Source organism: Talpa europaea (genome assembly GCF_964194135.1).
Source record: "Talpa europaea genome assembly, chromosome: 12".
Classification (NCBI taxonomy): domain Eukaryota; kingdom Metazoa; phylum Chordata; class Mammalia; order Eulipotyphla; family Talpidae; genus Talpa; species Talpa europaea.
This window is the reverse complement of record NC_140079.1, coordinates 101,635,291-101,652,399: the sequence shown is the minus strand read 5'-3', so window position 1 is coordinate 101,652,399 and position 17,109 is coordinate 101,635,291. Positions and strand designations below refer to the sequence as shown.

At 63.9% G+C, this 17,109-nt stretch overlaps 1 protein-coding gene across 1 annotated transcript; it reads right to left on the bottom strand.

The window, feature by feature from the left end:
• Nucleotides 1-264: 264 nt before the first annotated feature.
• Nucleotides 265-12,328, bottom strand: NLRC3 (NLR family CARD domain containing 3). Its single transcript, XM_084251608.1, is given in 17 exon segments — nucleotides 265-557; nucleotides 784-867; nucleotides 1,160-1,243; nucleotides 1,721-1,804; nucleotides 2,124-2,207; nucleotides 3,488-3,571; nucleotides 3,832-3,915; nucleotides 4,227-4,310; nucleotides 4,583-4,666; nucleotides 5,125-5,208; nucleotides 5,708-5,808; nucleotides 7,579-7,626; nucleotides 7,630-7,714; nucleotides 8,034-8,117; nucleotides 9,226-9,312; nucleotides 10,238-11,987; nucleotides 12,071-12,328. Coding segments are annotated over 17 exon segments (3,180 nt in total). The 5' UTR covers nucleotides 12,249-12,328; the 3' UTR covers nucleotides 265-466.
• Between the last annotated feature and the right edge of the window lie 4,781 nt (nucleotides 12,329-17,109).

Below are 17,109 nucleotides of genomic sequence, written 5' to 3'. Positions count from 1 at the left end.
CGGCAGAACCCGTCGAGAATCTTTTTCTTTCTATCCCCAATATCCTATAATGAAAGCCTTCGTTTTTCTTCCCCCACATCCCATAATTTTCCTGTACGTGTCTAAGCATCCTCGGGCCTGCTCCTCCTGAGAGGAGAGCGCAGCCGACCCCTCCCTGGGCGGGGACGCAGCGGCCCATTTCACGGCGTGGGGGCGCGTCTTGCTGGGTGCGTGGAAAAAGGCAGCAATGACAATAAATAGTTGGTGCCTGTGAAGACCTCGGGGTATAAATAGCTCCTGTGGCAGAGCATCCATGCCGCCTCCGCCGACGGCTGGCCCGGAGGGGAGCCGGTGGCCGCCTTCTGGCGCCTTCGGTAGCACCTTGACCCTCCTCGCCGGGGGCCAGCACAGCTGCTGTCCTGTGAGTCCCGGGCCGCAGGAAGCAGCCTGGAAAACGGTCTTTCTGTTCAGCAGCTTCCCGGGACGCTCACATTTCCACCGTGCACGTGGGGGCGTTGGCCTTGATGGCCTCTGAGATCATCCTGGCACCAGACTCCCCAATGTGATTTCCCTGGAGACTAGGAGAGAAGCGTCAGGACAGGCTGGCGAGAGCGCGGAAGGGCCGGAACGGCCTGGTTGGAGGCTTGGGCGAGCCCCCGGGCCCCGGGCCCTCCCTCAGGGCGCCCGCAGGTGCCCTCTTATACCAGGTGCCCTGCAGAGCCGCCACAGGCTCTGGGAACAGGGTGGCAGGCGGCCCGAGGGGGCTCAGCCGGGGGGCCGGGGGAGGCTGAGGGTCCCACTCACTTGATGTGCTGGAGCCCGTGGTTTCCAGACAGCGCGGTGGCCACGCATATGGCGCCGTCCATGCCCAGGGCGTTCTCCTGGAGGCTGGGCAGAGAGGGACACGCCCCGTGAGCCCAGCGGGGCCCGCAGCAGCACCCTGTTTCCTGGGCGCCTGGGCCCGGGGGTGTCTGCAGGCGGCCAGGCTGCCCCTGCGGGCGCCGTGAAGGACCCAACGCAGGCGCCAACCGCGGAGCTCGCCTTAGGCGGCACCAGCAAACCCAGCCGCGGCAGGGCCTGCGGAGGCCGGGCTGGCCTTTCTCCCGGAGGGGAGCGGCTCCAGAGGCCTCCAGGGCGCCCGCGGGGGGCTGCTCTGCGCGGTGGGTCGGCGGACACTCACTTGAGTCTCCGGAGGCTGGAGTTGACCTTCAGGGCGCCGGCCAGGGCTTTGGCTCCCGCCACCCCGATGGCGTTTCCTCGCAGACTGCAGGAAAGACAGGACGCCTGAGGCCCAGGGACAGTCGACGGGTGACAAGGACACGTCCCCAGGGGACGCGGCCATAGGGCAGAGGCCGCCCAGGCTTGGCACCGCGAGGGGCAGCTTCTCCTCACTCCCAGGCGCGCCACGCGGCTCCGGGGAAGGACACCCAAGGAGGGGCTCGGCCCGTCCAAGCCGACCTCCCCCGCCACCCCCGCCCGGAAGGCTGGTCAGGGCCGGGAGCAGCAGCCCTCCCTCAGCCGGGCGCCTGGGCCCCCGCGGGTTCGGATCTCCTCACAAACCGAGATCAGTGGCCGGGGCCACCTGTGGGCCCCTACGTGGCGCCTCGGGCCGGGGGCAGCGCGAGCACGGCCGGCTGGAGAGCAGGCGCTCAAGGACCAGAGGACCCCCAGGGGAGGGGCGAAGCGGGACGGGGGTGCTGGAGGCGGCTGCGCGGCCGCGGGGCAGAGGCCGGGCACTCACTCTAGCACCTGCAGGGTTCTGTTCACAGCCAGCGCCTCCCCCAGCGCCTGGGCCCCCGGGGCACCGATGGAAGCCACCTGCAGACTGAGAGGAGACGCGCGTGGGCACAGCTGGCCGCCTGCCCGCCCGGCCCCCGCCACAGGCCTTCGCCGCCCCCACCCGGCCGCGGGCGGCAGCCTGGACTGTGGGCCGCGGTCTGTCCAGTCGGATGCCCGGGGCGGTCCTGCCGCGTTGGGGGCGGGCACCCCTCGGGCCCTAACTCTTACTGTCCATACATGCTTGACGACGGATGGCGGATATTTGGAAGCGCAAACACCGCCCTCAAGCGGGAGGTGGCGGTGCCTGAGGGGCAGGGGATGCTGGACGGCGCGGGGCTCCCACATGGCGGAGGCGCGGCACTTACTAGAGGGCGGTGAGCGCGGTGTTGACCTTCAGCGCTCGGGCCACCGCGGAGGCACCTTCGTCGCCGATGGAGTTCTCCTGTAAACTGGACACAGCAGGAGGCCTGGGCACCGGCCCGGGGCAGCCCTCCCGCGCGGCCCACCCAGGTGGAGCCTTGCAGATGTCACTCGGCGCCCCCCATCCTGCAGGATACACCCCCAGGGTCGCCCTGGGCGCAGCCTGCCCTCGGCCTCCCAATCAGCCTGCGGAAAGCCTGAAGGGCCTGGGGCAGAAAAGAGGACACTTTTCAAAGCCAACTAGAAAATGAAGAACATTCTCGCCCGCCGGCATTTTACTTCCTGTGAGCACCCTCCTTCCGCGCGGGGCACCAGAGCTGTGGCCTGGACAGGCCCACAGGATGCGGGGACAGGCTCCCGGGGTGGGGGGTGGAGGGACATCAGGAGGAGAACCGATAGCTTTGGGCACGAAGGGCAGAGCGGAGCGAGCGGGGCGATGTTTCTGTTCAGGAGATGGGGCCCGAGAAGCTGACTTGGGGACGTAGTTCTGGCAGGAGCCTCGGGGGAGAGGTCTGGGGTCTCAAGGTGGGGTCATGAGACTTTGTAGGAAACTGGAGCCTGAGGCGAGCAGAGCCTCTCGCAGAGAGCCGTCCTTCAAGAAAAAGGGGTCTTGACAGAACCCGGGGCACAGAATCTCAGAGTCAGACAGAAGCACCAACCAGAGGTGGGGTCCCGGAGGCTGAGGGAGAAGCAGCCAGGGCTAAAAGGGTCACCGGAATTACAACGGGATCCAGGATTCGTTCCCAGTGGCCTGGACACGCGAGAGAAGCAAAAGCCTGTGTCCCCAGATGCTCGTGCACAAGTGTCCACAGCGGCTTATTCCCAACAGCCAAGAAGTGGGAACCACCCAAAGCCATCGGCAGATAACCCGATGAACAAAATGTGGCCCCCGTGTGCCGTGGAATATTATTCAGCCACGAAAAGGGAAGGCAGGTCCTGACACCTGCTGCCTGGGTGAGCCTGGCCGACGTCACACTAACTGAGAGATGTTCATCCCCCAACATGTGTCGTGGGATTCCACTGACACGAAACATCTGGGACAGGTAAATCTGCAGTGGTGGGGACTGAGGAGTAACGGCTAGTGGGGAGGGGTTACTTTTGGGGTGCCGGAAACACTGCACGTTTACAGAGATGGCTGCACAGCTCTCAACTAGAAACCAGTGAACCGGGTGCCTTGAACGGGGAACTGCAGCGCAATAAAGCGAGGAAGCAAAGGACAGACACTGCCCGGGGCCTGGAGCAGCCGCCCGGAACAGTGGCACTGGGGCGTCAGACCTTCCTGCCCCTGGCCGCTGAGGGCCCCACTTACTCAAGGCTGGTCAGGCTCCTGTTGAGCTGTAGTGCTTGGCCCAGGGCCTGGGCAGCGCCGGCCTGGATGAAGTTCCACTGCAGGCTGGGCGGGCAGACACAGGCCGGCGTGACCGTGTGGCCCCAGCCGAGCCCAGCAAGTTCGGGGGCTCCCGATCAGACCCCAAGTGGCTCCTGCTTGCAGCAGGTGACACACGGCACCCACCTCCCACCATGGCCCCCCGGGTCAGCCTCAGGAAGGAGAGCACTGGGCGGCGCACAGCCAACCGGGGAAACCCCCAAAGCCAAACGGGGTCTCCTGGGTCAGCCGGCTGGGCCGGGCCCTGCGGCCCGCGGTGGACTCACTGGAGGGACGTGAGGGCGCGGTTCTCTCTCACCGCCACCGCCAGGGCCTGGGTGCCCTGGTCGCGGAGGAGGTTGGCTGTCAGGCTGAGAGGAGGGGAAGGCGCGTGAGCGGGAGCTGGCGGGGAGCCTCTGCCCCCAGGCCCGTGGGGGCCTCGCGCAGGCTTGTCGCACTGGGTCTGGCCTGCACATGGGGGCCCTGTGCTGGAGCCGACCGCCCGGGAGGGGGGCTCCGGGAGGCTCCGCACGGGTCCCGCCAGCAGCACTGCCCGGACACACCCCGACCCCGCGCCTGTGGCCTGCAGTTGTGTCGGGGCAGGTGGGGGGTCTTCTGGCCACCCCTCCCCTGTCCAGGGTGGCCAGGGCCCTGGGCGGGCTCCGGGCGGGCGGGCACGTACTCCAGGTTCCTCAGGGTGCTGTTGGCGCAGAGCGCACGAGCCAGAGCCTGGGCTCCCTCGGGGCTGATGGAGTTTTCTCGGAGGCTGAGGGGAGAGAAGACCCGAGCTGCTGGCCAGGCAGGAGAGGCCAGATGGGACAGTCCACGGGACAGGACAGGTCAGGAGGCAGGGGGTGAGGCCTGGGCCTGGGAGGCGTGGGAGCGGAGGCAGGCCGCGGTGCGGGGAGGCAGCAGCAGGAAGACGGGGGTGCTGGGCTCCAGGACTGACCACAGATGTCCCCCGCCAGGCCTGCAGGGCCCGCCTCTCCTCCCCCACCCCACAGGCCCCCTGTGCCTGGCAGGGAGGCAGGGACTCACTTGAGGCTGAGGAGGGTCCGGTTGGCACAGAGGGCCCCCATCAGCGCCGCCACCCCCGAGTCGCTGATGGAGTTGCTTTGCAGGCTGCAAGGGGAGAGGAACCCAGTGTGGCTGCCCGGGGCCCGGCCAGGACGGCAGGCCTGGGTTCAACCCAGGATGGGGGGCTTCGGGGGTGAGTGCCACCCCATACCTCCCAAACCCTACAGGTCAGGGCCCCAAGGCCCAGCCCCCAGCCCCAGGGTTGAGATCCTGCTCCGACCTGGGTGCCGGCAGGGACGTGGCATGGGGGTGCTGTGCCCCTGCCCAGGCCCCCGCAGCCCACCCTTCTTTAGCTGCCTGCGCCAGGTCTGTAGGGACGCTCGTGCCGTTGTGGCTCGGAACACTCCAGAACCAACACCGCCCTACTGCCCCAGGAAACGGGGAGGTGGTGCGAGACCCGAGTCACCACCTGCAGCAGTGCCTTGACTGGGACGGACCCAGTGAGTCCCCGTCTGGGGGGACCACCCTTGCCCCAGCCACCGAAGGCAGGAGGGGGAACTCACTCCAGGCTCTCCAGGCCCTGGTTCACCTTCAGGGCTTCAGCCAGGGCCTTGGCACCTCCATCGCCGATGCTGTTGCTGGAGAGCCTGCAGGAGGGGGGCACAGGTTGTGGCCAGCCGAGCAGCACCTGGACATAGGGGTCCGGGGTGCTCTCCCTGTTGTCCCAGGGGCGTGAGGGACGTGAGGGCGCTCCTCACATGCTTCCTGCCCGAGGCTAGCTGGACAGTAGCCTCTGCCAGAGCCCACCCCGCTGCCCGTGAGAGCTCAAGGTGGGGTCAGGGCCTGGGGAAACTCTTCAGTGAAAGGTAGTTATACCTTATGAGACGGGGTTCAGGAAATGCTGGGAGGCAGTAATGTGAACCCCAGACATTTGGGGTTCACCCAATCCTGGGAATCTGGGATTTCCATTTTCTTGGGCCAGTGCTTTACAGTCCAAAGCCTGCACCCACCTTCAACCATCCATTCACGCAGCCACCCCCATTGACCTGTCCCTCCGTCACCCACCCACCCGCCCATCACAAATATTTATTAAGATATCGCTGTGCCGCCCACAGAGCAAGCCGGCCTGGCCCGTGCGTTTCTCACATGAGCTCCTTCAGATTCCTGTTCTGCTTCAGGGCGTCCGCCATCCTCTGGGTCCCCGGGGGCCCGATGCTGTTCTTCTGCAGGCTGTGGGAGGGGAGAGGTCCTCAGCAGAGCTGGCCACGGCCACCCCCAAGTAAAGGACACCTGTCAAGGTGAGGGTCAGTGCCTTCTGCACGGGGCCAGCCTGGGGGTGTGGCTTCTGGAAAGGTCTGGAGACAGTTGCCAAGGCGATGCCAACGGACAGACATCCCGAGGCCGAGAGCGGAGTCAGGCTCCCGGGCCCTCCCTCACTGCGGGCTGGAAACCGTAACCAGCACACAGTGTCCAGCGGCCTCCAAACGGGGCCTCACATGCCAGCCCCGCCAGGCCCTCGCCAGGGCCCCTCTCCGCCGGGTGCCTCCACCCGGACCAGCCTGAGCCTCCGACGGCCCCTCCACTTAGATTCCGCTTCCCCCAGCGTCCTCCACACCAGGCCTGAGGGAGGGAGGCGCTCCCCGGGCTGCGCTCCTCCTAGAGGGACAGGCGGCCGGGCTTCTCCTGTGGGGCCAAAGTCCGCCCCCCGCGACAGAACCGCGGCTGCTCGAGGGCCCGGCCGGCCCTGCCGCTCCCTCTCGCTTGTGGTACAGCGGCCCGGCCGGCCCTGCCGCTCCCTCTCGCTTGTGGTAAAGCGGCGGGAAGTTTTATTTTCCCTTTGCCTTGAAAGAGGCAGGGAGCAGGCGGCCGCGCCCCCAGGGGGCCGGGGTGACCCTCGAGACCTGCCGCCCGGTCCCTCCTGGACAGCGTTGTCCCGAGAGGCCGGTGCCCGCGGCTCCAGCAAGGCCCGGGCCTGCCGCGTCCTCCCCGCGGCCTGCTCTGGCGTCCAGGGCCTGCCGGGCCCGCGAGCGCCGGACTCGGCCCAGCCCAGCCCCGCCGCGCACGCGCGCTCGCTGCAGCCCCGGCCGCGGCCTGGCCAGCGCCCTCGCCCTGGTCAGCGCCCCCGCCCTGGTCAGCGCCCCCGCCCTGGTCAGCGCCCCCGCCCTGGTCAGCGCCCTCGCCCTGGTCAGCGCCCCCGCCCTGGTCAGCGCCCCCGCCCTGGTCAGCGACCCGCCCTGGTCAGCGCCCCCGCCCTGGTCAGCGACCCGCCCTGGTCAGCGCCCCCGCCCTGGTCAGCGACCCGCCCTGGTCAGCGCCCCCGCCCTGGTCAGCGCCCTCGCCCCGTCACGCGCTCTGGAGGCTGCGCTGAGAAGGAGCGCGTCGCCCCGGGGGCCCCCCGCCGCGGGGCCGCCCAAGAAGCAGAAGCGGCGCCCTCCGCCTCACGGACACGGCCCTGGCGGCCGCCCGCTGGCCCTGCTGCCCTGGGGCCGCCGGACGGTGCGACCGCGACCGAGGGGCGGGATGGGGTAAGTCCAGGCGCGGCCGCCGGGGAGGGCGGGGTGCGGGTGTGGGTGCGGGTCAGGGTGCGGTGCGGATCAGGGTGCAGGTGCGGTCAGGGTGCTGGTCAGGGTGCGGTGCGGGTCAGGGTGAGGGTCAGGGTGCGGGTCAGAGTGCGGGTGCGGGCCCGGGTGCGGGTCAGGGCCGGCCAGGGCGACCGAGCCAGAGGGAGGCGGTGGCCGCTCCCACGGGGGCTGCTCCGGTGCTGCCGAGTCGCGCACTTTAAAACCGTGACTTTTAAGCACATGTAAATGATTCTGGCCGGTGCTCGAGGTGACTTTGGGCTCTGAGAGAACTTTCAAGTGCAACTGCGCCGGCCAGGGAGGGCGCAGGCCCGGCCCCGCAGGAACCTTCCAGAAGGTGCACTTTCCAGTGCGCCCAGGCTCCTCGCTCCTCGGGGGACACGACTCGGGGGTCTCCCGCTCAGTGGCGACAAGCCCGCCCCCTGAGGCGGCTCCACACGGGGAGGCGCCACCGTCTTGAGCGGACCCCAGGACAGGCTGGGGCTCCTACCTCAGAGAAGTCAGGGTGCGGTTAATCTTCAGGGCATCCGCCAGCGCCTTGGCCCCCTGCGGCCCGATGCTGTTGCTGCGGAGGCTGGAAGAGAGCGCCATCCTCTCACCGGCCCCGCCAGGCTGGGGCCTTTAAATCTGTGCCCCTCAAAGGACAGGACTCTGGGGGTTCGGGGTTTCGCGTTTGGTGGAGCTGGCCAGAGAGCCTTCCTTGGAGGAAGGAGTTTCCCAAAGGCCCAAAAGCGGGGAGAAAGCGGGTCTGAGGCACGAGGGGGCTTGGGCTGCGCAGCGAGGAGGTGATGACCCCCGCCCCCCATCCCTGGTGCCCCACTGGGCTGCGCCCGCTGCTCCAGGCCTGCCCCACCCTGGGGCCCAGTGGTCTGGGGCACCCTGCTCCCACTTACTCCAGAGCGGTCAGGCTTCTGTTGACCAGGAGCGATCTGGCCAGAGCTTTGGCGCCTTTGTTGCTGATCTGGTTCTCAGCCAGGCTGCGGGGTGGGGGGAGTCATGGTCTGTCGTCCTCAACACCAGGCCCACCCGCCTGGGCCCCAGCACCCAGCCTGGGCTGGGCGGAGCTGAGCCCTGAGCCCAGCGCCAGGCCCCCAGGACCTCTGCACCGGGCCAGGTCTGGCCTTGGTGGGGGTGGGGGCCTGAGTCCACAGTGGGGGGGGGGGTTCGCCATCCTAGCTAGGCTGTGGAGCACCCGCCCTGGGGGGGTGCACACACACAGCAGCCCAGGTCCAGGGCCTGAGCACCCCCACTCCCGGCTGGCACGGGTTCTGAGCACGGGAAGGTGGGTCTCCCCTGCTGGAGGCGACTCAGCACCCCAGAGCCCCGCGCCCTGCTCTCGCAGAGAGGGAAGGCGAGGCAGCCTTGGTGGTGCCCTGAGACCCGGCTCCAGCTGCGCGCAGGGCTACGCGGCTGCTTCATGCACCCCCCCAGAAGTGCTGGCTGATGAGGTTCTTCCCAGGCCCACCCATTTCAGGGGTCCCTGGGGTTCCCCAGACGGGCCTCGGGAGCCACCAGAGGGTCGCCGGAGCCCCACCTCCTCTGCCTTCAACCCCGTGGCTCCCAGCAGCTCGCCTGGTCTGTCGCTGTAATGGGTTCTGCTGCTGCTGAAAGCGCGAAGACTCACCTGATCACCTTCTGTACTAACTTGACCACCTTCAAGTTAGGGGAAGCTCTGGCTTTCTAGAACCTTCCCCTGTGGGGCTCTTATTGTTCTTGTAACTAAGATTCCCTGAGTCCCGCGGGATTTCAGAGGACGCCCTGGGCCTGTCCAGCAGGGATGTGGCCCTGGGGGCCAACCACAGGGACGGGAAGAGCCCATGTCTCTTCCCGTGAAGGGGGCCCTGCATTCAGAAGGACCTCTGCGCTCTGTCTGGGCTCCTGCCCCACACACGAGAGTTGACTGTCGTCACGTGCCGAGGGGGGAAGCCACAGCCACCCCGATTGGTGGTGTCCGCGTGTTTCCTCCGGAGGGCGTACGGGCCGTCTCCCTCTGACAACATCCCACCCTTGCCAGCGGCCCTGGCCAGCTGGGTGGAGAGGAGGCGGGGGGGGGGGGCAGCGGAGGGCACTCCCGGTCGGGGCTACCTGATCCTCTGGATCCGACAGTCCTTCCCGCTCAGCACGCTGCCCAGCAGCTCCATCACCGGGTCCTGGAACTGGTTGGTGTCCAGCCTGCTTGGAAGGCAGCGAGTGAGGCCCCTGGCGAAGGCCCGCGAGGGGGCAACGGCCCCAGGCTGGGTCCCCCGCCTCCATCCCCGTGCGCTGTCCACACAGAGCCCAGCCCCAGCAAGGCTGGAGCCCCAGGTCTGTCCTCCGGCCACTCATCCCCAACCACGAGTGGGCACAGCTGCCAGGCCCCGTTGGCCATCCTGCCTCCCACCCCCTCAACAAGGTCAGAGCTGGTCGGGGTGGGGGCCGGGGGGCGTGGGTGCCACTCCCATCAGCACCAGCCCAGCTCGCGGGAGTTCTGTGCTGAATCGTGACCCCCAAGAGGACGGGCTGGAATTCTAACCCCATTGCCCGAGGCGCTCCCTTATTGGGCAGCAGTTACCAGGAGCTGTGACTGGAGTAGGCAGGCTGTGCCTGGGTGATGGTCCTTCGAGGGGCCCGAGCACGCGGCCCAGTGGCCATGGACACCCTGGGATGAATGCCCTCGATCCGGGGGTGCTGGCAGCACCTCAAGCTGAGGGCTAGGAAGGGTTCCCCCATAGGTTTCAGAGGGAGGATGGCCCTCCCGGTACCTCCAGCACCTGGCTGAGTGGCTGGGCTGAGTCCTAGACACTGGTCAGGGAGAGACCCGCGGGAAGAGGAACACATGCCCTGCACACGTATGTGTGCCCCGCACGCACACGCCCCACACGCACACAGTCATCCTGCACACACACACATGCCGCACGCACACACTCTGTGCACAAATACATGCCCCCGCACATGTATGTCCTGCACACGCACATACACCCTGTACACACATACCCTGCACCTGCACACGCCCATGCCCTGCACACACACACTCATCCTGCACACACACACGTGCCCTGCGTGCACACATGTCCCCTGCACACACATGCACCCACACTCGTCTTGCACATGCACGCACCTCAGGCTCCGGCAGTACAGCAGCTGGGGCAGCAGGCTCTGGAGGACGCCCTGGCTGAGGCGCAGGGACAGGTCTGCCTCACGGGTGCAGGCGTCCGACACCTGTAGCAGGTAGGCCAGGGCAGCGCGGTGCGGGGCAGTGGTCACCCCGGCCAGGTCCCCGCTCTCCAGGGCGCCCTCCACGCTGCGGGCCAGCTCTGTGTGCTGCAGCTCGTGCAGGCAGTGCAGCACGTTGACCGCCCGGGCGCACACGGCCACATCGGACCGCAGGCAGCCCTGCAGGAGCTCGGCCACCTGTTCCCGCTGGCCACAGTGCTCGCCCGGGGCCAGCAAGGGGCCCGCCAGCAGGGCATTGACCCGCGGGGACAGGAGGCCAGACAGGAAGCGCAGGAAGACGTCCAGCCGCCCATCCTCGGCCTGCATGGCCCGCTGGGCCGCATTCCTGAAGTGCGTGAGGAAGCCCAGCCGGGGCCAGGACACACCGCCCTCGGGGAAGAGGTCGAAGATGGCCCTCCTGGACGCGCTGCAGTAGTAGGCGGCCGCCGTGAACTCCTGCAGGGACAGATGGGAGAAGCAGTAGGCCGCCGAGGGGCCCAGCGTGTCCTCCCGCTGCAGGAGCCGGCTGCTCAGCGCGCTCTGCAGCAGCGCGAGGTCCACGCTGAATGCCTTCAGGTCTGGCTCGTAGAACACGTACTTCCTCCTGACCAGCCCATGGAAGGCCAGCCGGCCCAGCGTGCCCACCAGCTTGCGGCCGCCGTGCGCCACCTGCTCGATGCGAGGGCTGGGCCGGCCCCTGTCCTGCCCCTCGGCGCCCAGCGCCATCCTGAAGTGCCAGGCGTAGAGCTCACACAGGGTCCTTGGCGGCCACAGCTCTGCGTCCTGGGGCCCGAGTCCCTTGCAATGCCAGTGGCCCAGCACTGACCCCGCCAGCCGGCAGAAGGCCGGGACGGTGCACATGAGGTACAGGCTCCGGTTGGCCTGCACCTGGCCCAGGGCCCAGCCCGAGAGCGCCGGGTCCCCAGGGAACATCTGTTCCAGACACGCCTTGACCTCCTCCATTTTGAAGCCCCGGATCTCCGTCAGCCGGTCCACGAGGCCCCCCGGGATCTGGCTGGCTGCGCTGGGGCGGGAGGTGACCCAGATGGACACCTCCGGGAAGAGGTTGCCCCGGATGATGTTGGTGATCAGCTGGTCCACCTGCATCTCCTTCTTGGGGTCGGTGCAGGGCACCGTGTTGGCGAAGTCCAGGGGGGTCTTGCACTCGTCCAGGCCGTCCAGGACCAGGAGGACCCTGGCCGGGGCAGCTGCAGCCAGGCTGGACTCCCCGACGTGCGGGAAGGCAGAGCGGACCAGCCTGTCAGCCGACAACCGCTCATGGGTGTTGAGGTCCCGGAAGGTCAAAGGCAGCACCAGCGAGAAGTGCTGGCCGACCTGCCCCCGGGCCCAGAGGCACACGAAGTGCCTCACCAGGCTGGTCTTGCCCACGCCGGCCACCCCGATGGTGATGGAGATGCGGGGCGGGATGGACACCCGTGTCAGGGGCAGGAAGAGCCTGTCCAGGGCGATGGTCCTGGTGTAGGGCCAGTCCCCGCGGGCGGCCTCCACCTGCGTGAAGTCGTGCTCCCTCAGCTGCAGGTCCGTCAGCCCCTCCACCAGCAGGAGGCTGCTCAGCCTGGCCGAGGGGCCGCCCAGCTCCTGGCCGCCGCCCACCCTGCTCAGCAGGACCTCCCGGTGCCTCTGCGTCCTGGAGTCTGTGGGGACAGAGACCGGAGGCGGGGCTGGGAAGATAGGGGACCGGAGGGGGCCGGGCCCAGGCAGACCCTCCTCTGCCTACCATTGCCGAGAGTTCCCCGCAGGGGGTCCGGCGTCCTGGGGGGGGTCAGCGGGGCCGGGGGGCCCTGACTGCCCTTCCCTGCCAGCCGGTCCACGAGAGCTTTCACCTGCTCGGCTGGGGAGCCGGCGCCGGGGCCCTGGCCAGCCTCCCCGCCCGTCCGCATCTCCTGCTTCCTCATTCCTCATGGGGTCGGTGGGGCCGCCGGGAGCTGTGGGGGGCGGGCCATCAGCCAGCCTCTGGGGCTGGCGTCTCCTTCCCAGCCTCGGGGCCAGGGTCTGCCCCCCAGGAAGTGGGGAGATCTAGCGGATCAGAACCGGGGCCCCCACTGGAACCCAAGCCCTGCCACGTGCTGGCCGAGGGACACCGGACAGGCCCCCGAGCTCTCTGCGCCGCGGTGTCCTCCTCTGTGACCTGCAAATGGCGGTGGGTTCCGAGCAGGGCAGCCTGCGCCCGGGGACAGAGGACGCCGCCCGCTGCTGCTGTGCAGCTCTAGGCTTGGGGGGGGGAGGGAGTGTGGAGGGTCCGGGCAGGGCCCTGTCTGTGTGGACAGTGGTGGACTCGCATCTGCACGCGTGTGTCCGACCCGCGGGTACCCCGCGGAATCGCCCGGCTCTGGATAAGGGCGAGGCCGTAACCAGCGAGCGGGGAGGCCGCAGCGGGCCGATGTGCGTGTGTGGGGGGGAAGCCTGCACTTTCCGCGCCATTTTCTGTACATCTAAGCTGCTCTAAGGGCTGAAGTCTGTTTAGGTGAAAGAGAAAGAGAGGGCGGGAGGGCGGGGTCTGAAGGAGAGGCAGTCTCATTCTAAGGGGCTCACAGCAACCTCAGGCTGCTCCCTGGGGTCTCCAGCAGGCACAGGGCTCCCGTCCCCTAGGCTGCCTCGCTTTCTGCGGGGACAGCGACACCGACAGAGGCGCAGCCCCACCGAGTCCCACCCGCTGCATCCCAGACTTCATGGCTCCATTGCCAAGGCCTCACCTCCAACCCCTCCTGCCAGCCCCACCCCGCATGTCCCTCCCTCAGCTAAGGTGAGCAGCTGAGGACCCCAGCGCCCTTCCCCTCACCTGCCGGGGTGCATGTCCTCCTGCAGGGCCCCAGGATCTCAGGGGGCAGGGGGCAGCCAGCTCTCCTCCGCCAGCCTAGGAGAGGAGACGGACAGAGGTCACTCCTGTTGCCGCTGTCAGACCCAGGCCTTCCAGCCCATGGTTTTCAGGTCTCAGTGCTATTCACTCAGGAGGGGTCACCGGCTACATCCCCCCAGTGTGAATGAGATGAGCTGAGTGATGGGGCCGGGGCTGGAGGGGGCGGAGCTTGGTATCCATAAAGCTGCAGGGGAGCGGACTGTGAAGTGAGAACGAGCTCGGTGTGCAGAGTTGGGGGAAGAGCATTTGAGGCAGAGGGAATAGCAGGTGCAATTGCCCTGCACGCTGGAGTAGCAGACGAAGGGCAGGACTGCTGGACCAGGGTGGGTGAGCAGGCTCGCCGATAGGGGTGGAGACACGGACGGGGGGCCTGGGGATCTGGTCACTGTGCAGGAGTTTGGATTTGTTCACGTTTGGATTTGCCCACTGGAGGGGCATGAATGATGTGGGCGACGTCGGTGCTTTGATCTGTGACTGCAGCAATGGATTTTCTAGTGTTACACCTCCCTTGCACTCTGGAATGCAGGCCGCATTCACACTAAGTTATCTACAACAGGTGGACGGCACAGCAGAGAGGCAGGTCAACAGCACAGAATGTTGAGTCCTAGAACAAGTGCATGTTTAGGTTATTCACACGTGAAGGGGTCTGGAATGTGACAAAAATACCATCTCAAATCACTGGGAACAGGGGCCTCCCCGGTGGCGCAGCGGTTGAGCGCTGGGTTGCGAAGCTGCCCGCAGCCTCTGCAGCGCCGGTTCGATCCCTGCCCGCTGAGCGAGGGTCCCGCATGGCGCGCAGACCTCTCCTGCCGCCCGCTGCTCCCCTCAGCAGTGTCCTTCGGTCCTTCTGCCTGCTCTGCTCCCCGCTCTGGCTCTGGTGGATCCTCTCACCCTCCCGCGCTTCTGACTGTACCCAGTGCTTGTATAAACAAAAACAAATAAATAAATAAATAAAACATGCCTCTATTAAAAAAAAAAAATCACTGGGAACAGGGTTGGGGCCAGCCTATGAAAAAATTTTGACGTGGCTTCATATTGAACACAAACTTCATTTCTGATGGATTAAAGAGTTAAACGAGTGTAAGGCCATACAGCACAATGAAAAGATATGAAGGACTATTTTAAACTATTTTTGAGTAAGGAAGGCTTTTAAAGCAATACAAAATCAAGGAGTTATAAACAGGAAGGCTAACAGATCTGCCTTAATTTACTATTTCTAAAAAAGAATAAATGCCAGAAATATATGAAATAAAAGAATAAGGAAGGCTTAGGTCTAATGTCAACATTGGCAACATACATGTAAGAGCATAAATATCCTTAATGTAAAAAGCACTCATAAATCAATGAGAAACAAATAACCAAACATAATAGACACAGATTGATGATAGATACAGAAAGAAACAGGGTCAGCAATAATTTATAAAAGTATAAAGATGGGCCTCCCTGGTGGCGCAGCGGTTGAGCGCTGGGTTGCGAAGCTGCCCGCGGCCTCTGTGGTGCCGGTTCGATCCCCAGCTGCTCCCCGGCCACCAGAGGAGGGTCCCACATGGCGCGCAGACCTCTCCTGCCGCCCGCTGCTCCCCTCAGCAGTGTGCTTCGGTCCTTCTGCCTGCTCTGCTCCCCGCTCTGGCTCTGGTGGATTCTCTCACCCTCCCGTGCTTCTGACTGTACCCAGTGCATGTATAAACAAAACAAAGAAACAAACAAACAAATAAATAAAACATGCCTCTATAAAAAAAAAAAAATAAAAAAAAAAATAAATAAATAAAAGTATAAAGATATTGAGAAGATGCTCAATCTCTCTATTGGTCAGTAAAAGACTATCATTTTCAGCAGCCTCATTGGCAGAGTGTAGATATTACAGGCAGCACTGATGAAAATGTCTAATCGTTGTCTTTTTTCTTTTTTAAAGATTTATTTATTTATTTATTTTTAATAGAGGCATGTTTTGTTTGTTTGTTTGTTTGTTTATGCAAGCACTGGGCACAGTCAGAGGCGCGGGAGGGTGAGAGAATCCACCAGAGCCAGAGCGGGGAGCAGAGCAGGCAGAAGGACCGAAGGACACTGCTGAGGGGAGCAGCGGGCGGCAGGAGAGGTCTGCGCACCATGCGGGACCCTCCTCCCGTGGCCGGGGAGCAGCCGGGGATCAAACCGGCGCTGCAGAGGCTGCGGGCAGCTTCGCAACCCAGCGCTCAACCGCTGCGCCACGGGGGAGGCCCTAATTGTTGTTTTAATGTATGTTGGTGGGAGTGTAAATTAGCACAAATATCCTGGACTGGGCCTCCCCGGTGGCGCAGCGGTTGAGCGCTGGGTTGCGAAACTGCGCGCGGCCTCTGCGGCGCCAGTTCGATCCCCGGCTGCTCCCCGGCCACCAGAGGAGGGTCCCACATGGCGCGCAGACCTCTCCTGCCGCCTGCTGCTCAGCAGTGTACTTCGGTCCTTCTGCCTGCTCTGCAACCCGCTCTGGCTCTGGTGAATTCTCTCACCCTCCCGCGCTTCTGACTGTACCCAGTGCATGTATAAACAAAACAAACAAACAAACCAGCAAACAAATAAATAAAGCATGCCTCTATAAAAAAAAAAAAAAAAAAAAAAAAACAAATATCCTGGACTATAAGTTGCTAATATCTATTGCCGTTGAGTGTCCTTTTTTTTAAAGGTTTATTTTATTTTACTTTTTAAAGATTTATTTATTTATTTATACAAGCACTGGGTACAGTCAGAAGTGCGGGAGGGTGAGAGAATTCACCAGAACCAGAGTGGAGAGCAGAGCGGACAGACTGACGAAGTACACTGCTGAGGGGAGCCGCAGGTGGCAGGAGGGGTCTGCGTGCCATGTGGGACCCTTGCCCGTGGCCAGGGATTGAACTGGCGCTGCAGAGGCTGTGGGCAGCTTCACAGCCCAGCACTCAACCGCTGCGCCCCCGGGGAGGCCCCTTAAGGTTTATTTTTATTTATGCATACAAGAGCTGGGGTGTAGGCCAGTGGTGTTGGGGTGGGGGGATGAGAGGATTCACCAGAGACAGAGTGGGGAACAGAACAGACAGATGTACCAAAATCCACTGCTGAGGGGAGCAGCGGGGAGACAGGAGAGGTCTGCTGCACCATGTGGGTCAGCTCCCTGGCTGGGGATTGAACTGGTGCTACAGTGGCTGCCGATTGCTCTATAGTGCTGAGACTTAACCCCTTGCGCCACCAGGGAGGCCCCACCATTGAGTGTCTTTTGGCCCTGAAGTTGCAATTCTGGAACTTTTTCCTAAAGAAATAATTAGACAAATAATTGCGCAAAGACGGGACTGTAAGATGGTCACTGAAACAGTATTTGTAACTGTGAGAAACTGAAGAGGAAAAACTAAATTTCTATCCAAAGGGGGCTGGTAAAATAAAGCATGGCCCACTGAAACAGTAGGAAACTATTTGGCCATACAAACAAAGTCTAACTAGAAAAATTTCCCAGAATGTATTTTTTTGGTCTTTTAATGTCATAGGAGTTTTTTTTAAATCACTTTTTTAGAGGTATAACTTATACGCAATAAAATGCACCCATTTCCAGTATACAGATGAGTTGACAAATTATACGTATATAGCAATCACCACAATCAAGACGTCAGACATTTTTTACCTAATTGCTTTGGCTCGAACTTCCAGCACTATGTTGAATCTCTTGGGGGTTTTGCATAGTATTTTTTAAAAAAGATTTATTTACTTGTGCATTGAAGAACTGGGGTACAGACCAGAGGTGCAGGGGGTGAGAGGACTCACCAGTGACAAAGTGGGGAGCAGAACAGGCGGATCTACTGAAATACACTGCTGAGGGGAGCAGCGGGGAGACAGGAGAGGTCTGCTGCGCCCTGTGGGTAGCTCCCTGGCCAGGCATTGAACTCGTGCTGCAGAGGCTG